The following is a 13708-nucleotide window of genomic DNA, read 5'->3' as shown; positions in this document are numbered from 1 at the left end:
GTACCCATAGTGATGGCCTATGGAGCACTGGTGTTCCCTGAGCCATTGGGTGGCAATTCTTGATGGGTTCCCAGGAATAAGGAAACAGTTGTAGTCAATGGGAAAAATGACAAGCAGTGAAGCACTATTTTAGTCTATGGATGTTTATGTTAAAATAAATGTGCTAGTTTTTAAGTTGCCATAGAACTCTTTGTTTGTTTTGCTACAAAAGCCTATCTTATCTATCCCTCTGGTAAGTTCTGTGATCTGACACTGTGCGGTCCTATGCCATCTGGTTTTTCAGTACAGTTCAAATACAAAGGTCTGTCTGGCCAAACCTAGGGAGGTATTACCACAGACATTTGGTAGCCTTCCCTTCTGAGATTAGTTGTGGTTTTCCCTTGGGACAAAGGCTTTCTTTGTAGTGGTTTGCCATTTATTGAATGTTCTCCTCCAAAATACTTGTTTTGATGCCCATCAAAAAGAAAATTTTTTATTTTCTCAACTGTGAAAAAAATTGTATGATTTATTCTCCAGTAGCATATTGTTTTTCTCAGAAACTTAGGTATTTCTCTAAACCTTCTATTTCAGCGTCCCATTTCTTTGTTTTATGTTGCTATAGGTGTTTAATGTAATTTATTGAAGGGAGTGATTAATTTAAATGTCTTCTTCTTCTTCCTGTATGCTACTTTGTGAACTTTTGGAAAGGCAAAAGGCAGGCTATAAATCTCTATGAACTAAACAAACCAAAAATCAGGATAAATGAAGCACTGCTCAGTTCTCAGTGTGTGTATTGGGTGGGTCACACTGTTGTCTGTGGTGTAACTTGCTTGTATGCAGGTTTGCTGTAGACATTAAGAGTGGGAGGCACTTAAGAGTACCAAAACCGCCCAAGCAAAGGATTTCAGCTTCTACCTGGATAAATAAGTATAGATAGTTTTCTTTATGATATGTGACTGGATTATTTTCCAGTTGATTTCCAGCTCTGGCCCCAAGTGGGCAACAGATCAAAAAAAGATAAGGGTCAGTTACAAGGTTGAGCTCATTCTCTGTTGCTATAGTAACTGACCTCCATCAACCCTCGGAGGACTACACCCAGTTCCCCAGGTGATGCTTTGGCTGTCGGGGCCATCAATCCCATGCTTTTCAAAAACCCAGGCTCCTTAATTGTCAGGGTACAGTTCTGAGGAGTTCTTTTTGTCCCAGTGGTCCCACGTAAAGACCACCCGAATTCATTTGTGATTCCCAAAGGCACTGGGGTGGAAAAAATGTTTTGGAGGGGATGTGATGGAGAGGGGACTCCCATCTGTGCACAGGGATACTGTGGGGAGTGTTCTCTAGAGGAACAGTGTGCGTATTTGTGTGTGTGTGTGTGTGTGTGTGTGTGTGTGTGTGTGTCTATGTATGCAGCTTTATTTAAATGGGATCGTATGGGTGTGAAATCTTGACGGAGCATTTTGGAAGTTCTGTAAGGGATGGGAAGTGACACCAGAAGAGAGGTTTCGAATATGACACATGAAACTAATGACATTCCTACATGACAGCAGCAATTAGATTGGCTGAGCCAAGGCTTGCTTTCTTGCCGACAGTCTAAACGGCCCTTTGCCTAGAATTTGGTGCTGTTATCCTCTCTGCAGTGTTTAATGACAAATCAATACTGTAATTGTGTTGTCTGTCTGGAGTGTGAAATGAGTGCTTTCCTCATTCAGGCTTCTGTAGCGAGGCAGAGACTCCTTTATGAAAGGAGCTGATTTCATTCACTCATGCTCCTATAACATTTGCAGACAGCGAACACATGTATTGTGGAATTATTGTGCATTGAGGTTAGGAGGTGAGGCATGGTGGTAGTGTTTGCTTGCTTAAAATTAATGGGTTTAAAATGTTTTATTTCCACTCTCCTTTGCTATATTCATAATCTCGGAAAGGAGTTAACCAAATCAAAAGATTCTCCTTTACCATAACTGATACACTTCCACAGGTCTGTTGGGGTACCAATTACAGTTTTATTCATTAGCCCCTTTGCAGAGAAAACATAGCGGACATGATAATGGGATGAGAAGCATTTGGTATGTATGGGGTGTGTGAGGGGGAAAGAATAATATCTAATGTTTGGTTGCACCAAATTTCAGTATCCTTGCATTCATATGCACTACCCTTGCATATAGGTAGTGAAGGGATTTATATGCTTCACTTCCACAACTAAAATGTGTCCACTTTCATTGCACTAATTTGTTGCAATGAAGCAGAAATTGCATGTTCTGTGAGGGAATTTACACACTGGTGTAAAAAATGAGTATCAGGTTGTTTTAAATGTCTTCACAGTAAGGCAGAGGGTTATATTGCCCTTTTCTTTATTAAATGAAATTGGAGAGGAAAATCATTTTCTTTCGTTTTTAAAATAGCAGTAAAAATGATTGTCTTTTTCTTAATTGCACACATCTCTACTTTATTGTTTAGCTTGCCAGCATGTCACCTGGTGTCAATTCATATGTGGTGTTGTTCATTTTATACTGCCTTTCATATAGTTTGCAGTTAGAGCTGCAGTTGCTACATGGACATGGGGTCCAAATATTACTAATCATATAGATATCTTGCCAGACATAATTTATTGCCACCACTCTTCCATGTATCGAGTCTTGATGTAATGTGTATCGGGTGCACATTTCTGCCGTTGGAATAACTTGAACACCAAGGTGTGGTGTCACAGTATCAGTCAAGGCAAAGTGAGTGAGTATACTAGGAAGTACTGCGAAACACAGTCCTATCAACACCATGCAAATGCATTTGAACTCAAGAACAATAGGAGCCAAATTTCACCACTGCAGTTCAACCGGGTCAGAACAACTCACTAATCCTTACTAACAGGCAGTAAATTATGTACCTCCAAATGCATCCCTATCCCTGCCTTTAGCATCAGTGGGCACCACCCAGGTTTCACCTTCAGGATTCAGATAATAAGCTCTCCTTCCTACCGGCTTTCCCTCAAGACCTGTATGGAAATAAGTATATGTGTCTGCCAGGGATCAAATGCTTTTGGAGACAAAAGTAGGTACCGGGAACATTACAGAATACTATCATCTCCCCACGATACTTTTACACAAAGCGCTCTGTTCCTCTTTTGGCCTGACATAGTTTCTGCCTGATAAAATCCCGCAGGCCTACTTGTTTTAAACAAGGACCACGTTCTCTCTCCTCATTCTCTCTCTTACGCACACACACTCTCAATCTTTCTCTCTTTTGTGTGAAGAAATGAAGTGTAAAATTAATGCTTATTATTCTGAACTTGGGAGACAGAGACAGAGACCTTAAGAATCTGTGATTTGATGCAGTGTTTGTTCAGCATTGAATCAATAGATCCACGAGCAGATTGAGAGCTTAAGGAGAATAATATGGAAAGGATGGCACAGTGAGTGGTGGAAATCTGCTTTTTATGCTAAAAATGAGAGGGGTTGCATATAATTCGCCTATTAGATTGGATGCTTGTCTGCTTGCCTTTAGCTCCCCTTCATTCCAACATCGTTCCTTCCCATATGTGAAATGATTAGAATGGCAATATCTGGGTATCCCTGCACCTCATGTTCAACCACTCCATTGTTAGCACCGTTAAAGGTTACTTCAACACATTTGTGACAATCATTGTCTTATAGAAGAAAAGTTTTCTGCAATGACCTACATGCTCCTACTCTTAGAGTTTGTATTTATTTTATTATTACATTCATATTCTGTCTTTCTTTCAAGAAAGACATATCATTCTCCCTTACACCCATTTAATCATCATAACAATGCTGTGAGACTAACTGAAATTTAAAAAGTTGGTAGCATAAGGTTTCGTAGACTTCAGTGAAGTGGGATTTGAACTTGGGTCTAATCGGTTGTGTGTATTTTTGTAGCTCCAAGTTGTCTGTCGACTTATGGAGACCTCATGAATTTCATAGTGTTTCCTTAGGCAAGGAATACTCAGAGGTGGCTTTGCCAGTTCCTTCCTCAGAAACATACTCAACGTAACTTGGTATTCCTTGATGGTCTCCCTTCCAAGTATTAACCAGGACTGGCCTTGCTTAGTTTCCAAGATCATATAGGCTGTGGTGCTTTTAGGGTACCTAGTTGTAGTGTTTCACTAATCAGTACTCAGCACTGGCTGTCATCCTGAGGCCATAGCATATCACTGAAATGATACCAGCAATTTCTATGTGTATTTAGGTGTTCTTTTCAGATGTACTGAAAAGTAAAATACTTTCCAGGCTGAACTACAGTACTCCCCCCCCTTCTCCCCCACTTTTCCACTTTTTTATTTCTTGCTAGATGGTTTCATTGACATAGAAAATGTATAATGGACTCCTGTGGGAGTGCAACAAAAAACCCACCAGTAAGAAGAGGGTCTTATAATTCAGAAGTGGATTTGCAAATCAAAAGGTCTTGCCTCCAGTGGCATGAATTTCCACATCTGCGGGAACCTATTATATTTTTATTACTTTTTGTTTGAGTTTTGTTTGCCATGGCTTTAACTGTTTGGAATACTTCCAGACTCAGCCCAAAATGGTATACAATTAGCATTAACCAAACATGTGGAAACTGGGAATATAATTGCCGAACACTTATTTAGTTGTTTGGTTTATGGTGAGAGCTGGTTCAGAATAGCAGATAAGGGGCTGAGCGTTGAAGGATGAAGTCACTGGTCTGAGACAGCTAGGAGCAAGAGCTGTGTGCTCTCTTCCTTCACCCTTGATCTGCAAAATGGGGTTATTATATTGTTGTGCCTTATATAGCTGTTGTCAGGATTTCATTGGGATGATGTATATAAAGTTGTTTGAACATTCAAAAACCACTATAGCGATGTTGCTGACAATTATAATGACGATGATAGAATGGAGGATACTTGGCTTAGCAGAAGTACATGTGGATAGGACCTTGGCATTATTGTTGATCATAAGGTGAACATGAGCCAGCAGTGTGATGCTGCAGCAAAGAAGGCAACATTTTAGCCTCCATTAATAGAATCATAGAAATACTCCCAATATATTCTGTACTAGTCAGGTCTCATCTGGAGTACTGTGTTCAGTTCTGGGAACCTCATTTAAATTAGGATATATACAAGTTGAAATGGGTTCAGAGAAGGGCAAAAAAGTTAATAAGAGGTAGGGACAACAAAACCTGTAAGGAAAGGTTAAGGGAGTTGGACGTGTTCAGCTTGGTGAAGAAAAGACTGAGGAGTGACATGGCTGCACAACTTCAAATACCTCAATGGCCACCATCAGAAAGTAGAACCAGATGTAATGGTTTTAAGTAAGAGGAGGGTAGATTTTATTTGATTAGAAGAAGGAACCTCTTGATGGTAGAATGGTTCAAAAATGGAACCAATTACCTAGAGAAGTGCTGGGTTCACTTTCTCTGAATGACTTCGAAAAGAGACTGGGCAACTACCTTCTGGGAATGGTCTAGCTGGAGTTGCTACACTAAGCAAGGAGATGGATTCAATGGCCCATTCAGTTCTGTGATTCTATGATAATGATGGTTCGGTTCTCATCCGAATTGGGAATTAATTCTCTATTACATTTAATTGCTATACATTGTATTCATCTCTGTCCTGTTCCTCCGTTTGTGAAAAATGTAAATCATAAATAACACATACTCCCAGGGCATGATTTGAGTCACATGATTGCAGCTCCTTTGCTGAAGTTTAGCAAGCCTGGGTCCCAGTGTTTGGAGAGGGTACCACCTGGGAATCCTTCCTTGATGTGTGACCTTTTAGGACGTAGAGAGATGAGCTGTGTCTCTTAGGACCACATGCAGAGTTGATGTACATAGGCAGGAGGACGCCTAGAAGAAGGTCTGCGAACAGCGAAGGTTTTGCAAAGCCTCTGAACTGCAGGCAAATGTCCTCCCATGCACAGGCTGCAGCCTTGAGCTCCCAGCCTGAGGAAATGAATCCCTGGACAGCAGGATCTGGCTGGTTTCATACCCAGCACCTGTTGCATCAGAATACTACCCATGATGCATTGCTGGCTGATTTCACCTACTGTGTATGTTGCATCAGACTTCCCATGATTCACAGCTCACCAAATGCTGCCTCATGCACCTGCCACTTGAACTGTAGTAACTTCTGCTCCAGTTACACCTAGTGGCCACATCCATGTCATTTTCAGACCAGTGTGCCACATGGTCCTGACACGACCTAGAGTTTCACAATAGAAAATGGGTGGTGGGAAAGAATACCCCCTAATAATTATTCTTTGTGATGTCTGTGGCTCTCACAAAAGGGTCTGTTGCTGTTGCATTATTAAGATATATTTACACACTGAAGGCCCTGTTTCATAGCTGGCCTTCTAATTGCAACCAAACAATATAAAATACATGTGGGAGTGGCATCTGCAGGAGCATGACTTGCCTGGAGACCTGAAAGCCATTTTGGATGGTTGATGTTCCACCATAGAATCCAACCTCAAAGCAGCCGTGGATGAATAGAACCATAAAGTCAAAACCTCTCCACAATCCATCCTGCTATGTGTTTGATCACAGGGGAAGAGTTTTCTCATTTTAACATAAAACTTTACTCTGAAGAAGGACACATTCAATAGTTAGCCTGTTTGCAAACAGCGAAGGACCTGTGGGCATAGAGCTACATTTGCGTCCCACTTCTGTTCACCTTTGACCAGATGTGTTTTAAACTGTAATGCTTTCATTTGAATTTCTGCACAGCAACACATCCTTTGGTCCTGTTTGGCGCAGGATAAGTATTTCTAGTTTGATTATTCTTTATAGATCATAACATTTGCCTAACATTTGGAAAAATACTTTGAAAAATGTTTGAATTCAGATTCAAAGGCTGGACATACAGATTGGGTATAAAGACCTTTCCTGCAGGTGGCTGCTTCTATTGCAACCACTTGTACCTTTGGAGAATCAAGCTACTTTTAAAATTACATCTTCAAAATCCAAACTAAAAGAGTAACCTATCTCTTCAGTACAGGATGTATACTGTACTTCAAAGAAACAAAGCAGGTTAAACCTCTTATTATTGCACAATTCTTCTTTGATTTATTTTTTTTTAAAGCAGATATGAGGAATGGATGCCAGGAAGCCCAAGATACAACCTTCCCCCAGTAGTAATGAAAAGCACACCCATCTACCCTCACCCTAAACTGCTGTTCTCCTTGGGACCACCAAAAGCAAACACATTTGCTACTTTTTCTTCTTGTTTTGCTTAGCTTGTTGATAATCTGCAGAACATTCAGCAACCTTTCCATAGCTGATGTAAAAAGTCGCCCACAGTTCCATATGAACTAATGCCAAAAGCACACACAGGATGGAAAGAAATTATTGTTAATTGCCACATTTTGAACTGAAAAACAGACCTTTACCTGGCTGAGATCCTCCTTTCTGGGCTATGTTTTTTTCCCTTTCCATTCCCATCTTCTCTGTCTTGGGTATGCAGCAATTCAAATGGAGCAGGAGGTGTCAATTTTATATCCTCTTTGGTGGCCTTACCTGAACTCTTGTGCTTTACCTTTGCTGTTTGATGTGGTTTCAGTATTCTTAATAATATATATTTATGTATTATATGCCCAGAGCAGTGATGTTCTATGTGTTTTCGGTATGCAGGCACAAAGAGTAATGTATCATTGGCCTGGGGAAACCAGAGTGTATGTTACTGGTGGTTTGATCACAATGTCACTTTCATCACATCTGAAAATAGAAATGCCCCTCAAATTTGACTTGCGGCTGCACACCTGAATGCACTGTACAAGCTCACTATGGCGTGTTTTTGTAAGGGTGGGCTCCACAGAAATAGCATTATTGCAGGGTCCCGGAAGCTGCGCAATCCAGCACTCTTGATTTCTCGCCGACTACTGCATTTCAGACGCTAATCTGCTGTGTCACTAACAAGTTGTATCATTTGAACCTTGCAGAGGAAGGCATCAATCATGAGTGCAAGCTGTGTAACCAGATGTTTGACTCTCCGGCAAAGCTCCTGTGTCACCTGATTGAGCACAGCTTCGAGGGGATGGGAGGCACATTCAAATGCCCTGTTTGTTTTACAGGTAAGACAGTCGGCCCCAGACAAGCCTCAGCGTGCATGGCTTGATCCAGAAATGACACACTGGGGAGTTTTAAAATGCAGTATTCCTTTCCTTGGAAGAAAGGGAGGGGGACTTTCTACTAAGGAAGCTTTAGAATATCATCTCTCACACTGGAGCTACCAAGAAGGAGGGCTTTCCCCTGCTTCCTCCATTTCTCATACCATGCAGCATTTTCCACAGGCGATTAAACCTTCTGTTATGAGCATTTATTGAATGGTATTTATATAATGATTCACAGCTTGGCTTGCTCTTGGATCTATATGTGGGAGGTGGATTCAGATTCCTCATTATCCTTGGCCTTGCTGGCTCTTTGGACAAGTTGTTTATGCCCAATCTTACCTCTTCCTCTCTAAAACAAGTCATGAGAGGGTAGCACACACAACCACTCTCATGTGTTGAATGGATGTGTTTAGAGGGCACTGTGAAGCAATGCAGGCTGGCCCTGCTCACTGGTGCAACCATATGCCTCCTCTGATGATCCTCTGTTGTCATTCCATATTTCTGTAAATAACACTAACTGTGGTTAATATAGCTAACTTGGTTTGAAGTCAGTCTGTAACTAATAAATAAATTAAATGAGACAAGATGGGGTGAAAGGATATGAAGCAACAACTTGCTCTGGATCTCCAGGCATAAGAATGATAGGTAGCCTTGCAATATGGACAGATGAGCCAGGTGAATTTGCCTATGCTGGTCATGCTCTTTGTCTCTGATAACATCATTCTTTTTCTTTTTCTAGTTTTTGTACAGGCAAATAAATTGCAGCAGCATATCTTTGCTGTCCATGGGCAAGAGGATAAAATTTACGATTGTTCCCAGTGCCCACAGAAGTTCTTCTTTCAGACCGAACTTCAGGTACAACATTTTTTTTCTTTTTAAAGGGTTAAATGCAAACCTCTATTGTTTGTTTCTGTCATTGTTGTCTGTGAGAAATAGCTGCATTTGGAGTGAGCGTTCAGAACTCTTTCCTCTCTTCCCCCTCCTTTCCCTACAACATCAAAAATGTCTCCTATCTTTCTCTTCCTCCCTCTCTGGGTGCAGTAAAAAAACCAGGTCCTCTGAGCATGGGCCACATAAATAAATAAGACCTGACAACTCTAATCATTTGCTCTGAGGATTTCCTTTGACAGTATGCGTTGCGACATACTGCCACGTCCATGCCGAGCACAATGTAAATAATTTCTTTCTATTGGTTAATAATTTAAGGAAAGATTAGCATACAAAAACTCAACAAACATTTTGACATTCTCCATCTCTTCTTTTCCCCACCTTATGCTTTATATGTGTGCACATTAAAATGGAAGATGAAAGTGGAATGAGGGCAACAGTGACTCCTAATTAAAACCCAAGATCAAGAAAATATGTTTGTTTGTTTCATCATATTTTTTCATTAGGTGCGATTGACAAGTAAAGAGATCAGGGTTCAGGAAGTACATTTAGATAAGATTGAAGTCCATGGTAGAGGAAAGGTCATATCAATTTTACAGACATGCCATTGGCTGCCAACAGAGACATGATAGAGTCGTTGCATTCAAAAGGATTTCAAAGGCCATCTTACCCTGTCTCTTTCATGAGAAGGATATACGGCTAAAACACTCTTGAGCAATGGCCATCCAAGCTCTGTTTAAAGCTTTCCAGTGAAAGCCTTGTAACAGGTCCACCATTCTCCTAGGCAGTCCATTCCACTATTGAACAGCAATCAAGAAGTTCTTCTTAATGTTTAGATGGAATCTCTTTTTATGCAATTTGAATTTGCTGGTTTGTGTCCAAGGCTGTGTAGTAAGAGAAAGTGTGCTTGTTTTGTCTTCTGCATGATATTCCTTCTGGTGGGGCTGTCATGTCCCTTCTCAGTCTTCTCATATGCAAGCTAAACATACCCGGTTCTCTAAGACATCCCTCATAGGTAGGGAAAAGTGGGTGGAAGAACTTGGGTAGGCAGGCACCCAGCTTGAAAGTAAGGGTCATAAATGGTCACAGAAACATATAAACCAAGGCAAGATTAAAGAGTCTGAGAAAAAAAGTGTGTACCTCCTTTCTGCTTTGATTTTCATTGACTTCTGGGAACTTGGTGTTTACAAAGCAGAGGACATCTCCACTTGATCCAGCTGGGTCTCATTTAGTGCCAGCTGGGCAGGACTGACTAATAATAGGGGAACTCTGTGATTTGGTCTCTAATTTGAAGTAAATCAACCTGATCTACACTTCCCAGACCAGTCATTCTTGTGATTTAACCTTTACATTTTGCTGTGTAGTTCTCAGTTCCTCCAAAGTACAAAAATCAGACATAACTGGTGTTTGGACATTAAAAAAAAAATGAAAGGTATCCATTATGACAAAATCTGTTGATAAATTTATATTTATACATTTTTGGAGGGCCAGCATAGTTAAGTAGTTTGGGTATTGGACTAAGACCCTGAGAGTCCAGGGTTTGAATTCCCACTTGGACATGGAAACCCACTGGGTGACCTTGGGCAAGTCATACTCTCTCAGCCTCGGTAAGGATCTCAATAAGTCAGAAACAATTTGAAGGTGCTCTGCAAAAATGCATTTTTTGTATAAACGTGTGCAAATACAATGTTTGCCATTTGTTAATAAAAAATGTGGACATGACGCTGCTCAGATTTATACATGTGTGGATGTGAAGTTGACATGGGCCATCAGTAGACTGATCTAGCAAGCCCTAGTCATAAACCTAAGGCCTAGTTCTGTCACACTGTAAATACGGTGGTGAACTTGGTGCTGGCCAGCATCAAGTTACAAGAGAAGTTCACATGGCAGAATGTTCATGATCATCTCCCCTTTGCAAAAAAAAAAAAAAAAAAAAAAACCCTAGTTGTCAGCAAGAAGGGGATTTGACCTGGCCTTTTCCCTGATGTGTCCGTTTTCTGCATGGAGGGGGTTTCCCTTCCTTCCTTCCTTAAATATACTAAGCAGTATACAGACATGTTAACCACACACCCCATGCCCCTGCCACCTGAAGGGTTATAACACAGGTACAGTGTTACAACAGTGGCTGTTGTTTCATAGTGCTATGTTAGTATTAAATAGCAATTGTGATTAAATTGGTTAGGTAGTTTGGCTGCTTATAGCCCCAGAGCTGTTGCCTTCCCAAGACAAGCTGGAAGTGCCTTCTGCTACTCACTCTGGGAATTATATATGGGCATTATGTATGATGGACATTATGTTGAAAGAGGTGCAGTTGTCTCCATCCAGTGACCCACCTGGGAGTAGCCCAAATGCTCTGGCTCAGACTCCTTAACCTCTGGCAGAACTGCCATCTACATATACAGGTAAAAACCTGCAATTCAATTTCTCAGTAGGGGTGGCAGTGACAGCTGCAGTCCATGCTCCCCTGATGCTGGCAGATACCGTAGGCCAGCCTGAGGCACAAGGACTCTGGAAACTCCCTCTTGGATGCCTGCACCCTCCTGTTACAGCAATCTGTGGCTGAACAGATGCGGTTTTGGCTCTTAATATAAGGAGATTTCAGGGCACTTGATCATGCTTAGTAACAGCAGTTGTAGATAAAATACCCTCAAAAACTGGAGTATCGACCTTCAGCATGAAGTACAGGGCTACACTTTTTTACTTTTTTCATTGTTTAAAAAATGCACTTGTCCTTCTAAACTTGCATCTTTCCTGAAATTCTGCACCAACTTAAAAAAAAAAAAAATAAGGGACACACACAACCAAAACATTTTCATTCTTAGCCTTCCCCATCATATATATTTTATGTGATGAACACTTCTTCCAAATGTTCCTGCAGCCCCCTGGTAAATATTATGATTTTATGGAATGGTGCGCTCTGCCTCATTTAAATCTATTAGCTTTATAAAGTGTGATGTACTTAAACTTTAGAGGGGTGTGCATGTGTGTGTATTTTTTTTTAATTTATCTTCTCCAATTCCCAAGCGGATGCCTCTTGTGTCTTGCTGTCATGCTGCAGAAGGGATGGTTGATCTTTTCACTTTGTTGATTTTATATTCTTTCTCCCGGGGGGGATCCTCTTCCTTCCCCTTGTTCTGGCAATCTCATTTGCATAAGTGTACAAAAGTTATAACTATACCTTGTTAATATTTTAATAAAGTCAGCAGATTTTGTTTTGTTTTGTTTCTTTGCTTCTGCATCGCCTGGTTTCAAGAAATCCAATGCTGTGGCTGGAAAAAAACACACGACAAGATTTATGTTTTAAAAAAACAAATGGGGAAGGGATTTTCCCCTTTGCTTTTTCTTTGTGTCTCACTAGTGGCCAAAAATGCCAGCATTGTTAATAAGAGCACAGACATTTCTTTGGGTCACTGCATTGATTTTTTTTTTAACATCAGCTGGCCTATTACCAAAATGCATATTTCTAAGTGCTGTGGAATTTAACAAAATTTAATAACAGAAATTTGTTAATGAGAGCAAGTGCTGATCTTAAATCTTAGACCACTGTCTTGAACAGATTTTCCTGGAACAAGGCTCCCTTGAAACAATAGTACAGTTGGCCCTCCACATGTGCAGCTTTGACTTTTATGGATTTGGTTATTTGCAGTTTTGATTAATATGTTCTCTCTAGGAATCTCTAGGTCCTCCAGCGCAACTCTGCCAGAGATTGACAATAGAGTTGTGCTGGAGAACATAGACGTTCCTAGAGAAAACATTTCTCTAGGCATTTGTAGGTCCTCTGGCATGATTCTATGATCATCCTCTGGAAGATGTTGACTATAGACTTGCACTGGAGGACTAGAGATTCCTAGAAAGGTGTCTCTCAGGTAAAAAGAATAGTGTTTTTATATTTCGAGTTTTCCCACATTCATGGGGGATCCTTCACCCCTAACTCCAGTGAATGTGGAGGGACCACTGCACTTACTTCTGAGTAGACATGTATAGGATTGCATTGTTGGTTGCTTCCTTGTTATTGCAGTCTGTTGGTTTCAGTCATGTAAGCATGATTTGGATGGCTTTAGAACAGGATTTTGAGTGAAGGTAACTCTGCTATCAGCACCTAAGTGTGGATGGGCCAACATTTGAGTCTGCAAGTGCTGAAACACAATGCTGGCATCCATTTAGTCATAGAATCATAGAAGATTTTTACACAGTTAAATGCTGGTAAAGCTCCAGTAAAATGTTCTTGAAGCATGAGGGTGTGAAAGCCAGTTGCGCTTCTGAAACGTCAGTGAAGCGTTCCCCTTGCCTCTACTGTCCTTGAATCATTCACGGAGCAGCCATTTCCTATTAGTGCAAAGTTCTTGTTAATAGGAAATGGCTGCTCCATGAACGATTCAAGCATGGTACGGATGAGGGGACGCTTCACTGACATTTCAGAAGCACGACTGGCTTTCACACTCTTGCGCTTCAGGAACATTTTATCGGCGTTTTACCAGCTTTTAACCCACGGTAAGCGCCGGTGTGAAAATCTTCATAGTTATACAATTATAGTTTTGAAGTCCACCCCTCTGTTCAATGCAGTATCTCCAACTAAACCCCAGGAGGGAGGTGTTCAGCTTCTTTTTGTAAATGCCCAGAATAGGAGATCCAGTGTTTGTGGGCCGAAGGTGGGTTTTCCATATCTGGGGATCATTTTGGTCTAAAAAATTAATATTTTGTGAAACAAATATCAAACATACATCTATTTAGAAACTAAAACATATCTCCTGAAAATTTGGCAT

At 40.8% G+C, this 13708-nt stretch overlaps 1 protein-coding gene across 3 annotated transcripts in view; it reads left to right on the top strand.

Annotated features, from left to right (window-relative positions):
* The window catches only part of ZNF423 (zinc finger protein 423), a 354629-nt gene that overhangs the window by 306057 nt on the left and 34864 nt on the right, over positions 1 to 13708 (top strand). For all 3 annotated transcript variants that reach the window (XM_042437934.1, XM_042437933.1, XM_042437935.1), the window contains 2 exons: positions 7887 to 8018; positions 8797 to 8912. In XM_042437934.1, coding sequence (XP_042293868.1) covers positions 7887 to 8018; positions 8797 to 8912 — 248 coding nt within the window. The remainder of the gene's footprint in view (positions 1 to 7886; positions 8019 to 8796; positions 8913 to 13708) is intronic.

This window comes from Sceloporus undulatus, chromosome 8 (genome assembly GCF_019175285.1).
Source record: "Sceloporus undulatus isolate JIND9_A2432 ecotype Alabama chromosome 8, SceUnd_v1.1, whole genome shotgun sequence".
NCBI lineage: Eukaryota > Metazoa > Chordata > Lepidosauria > Squamata > Phrynosomatidae > Sceloporus > Sceloporus undulatus.
Note: the sequence above shows the minus strand (reverse complement) of the source record. Positions and strands in the feature narration are given on the sequence as shown.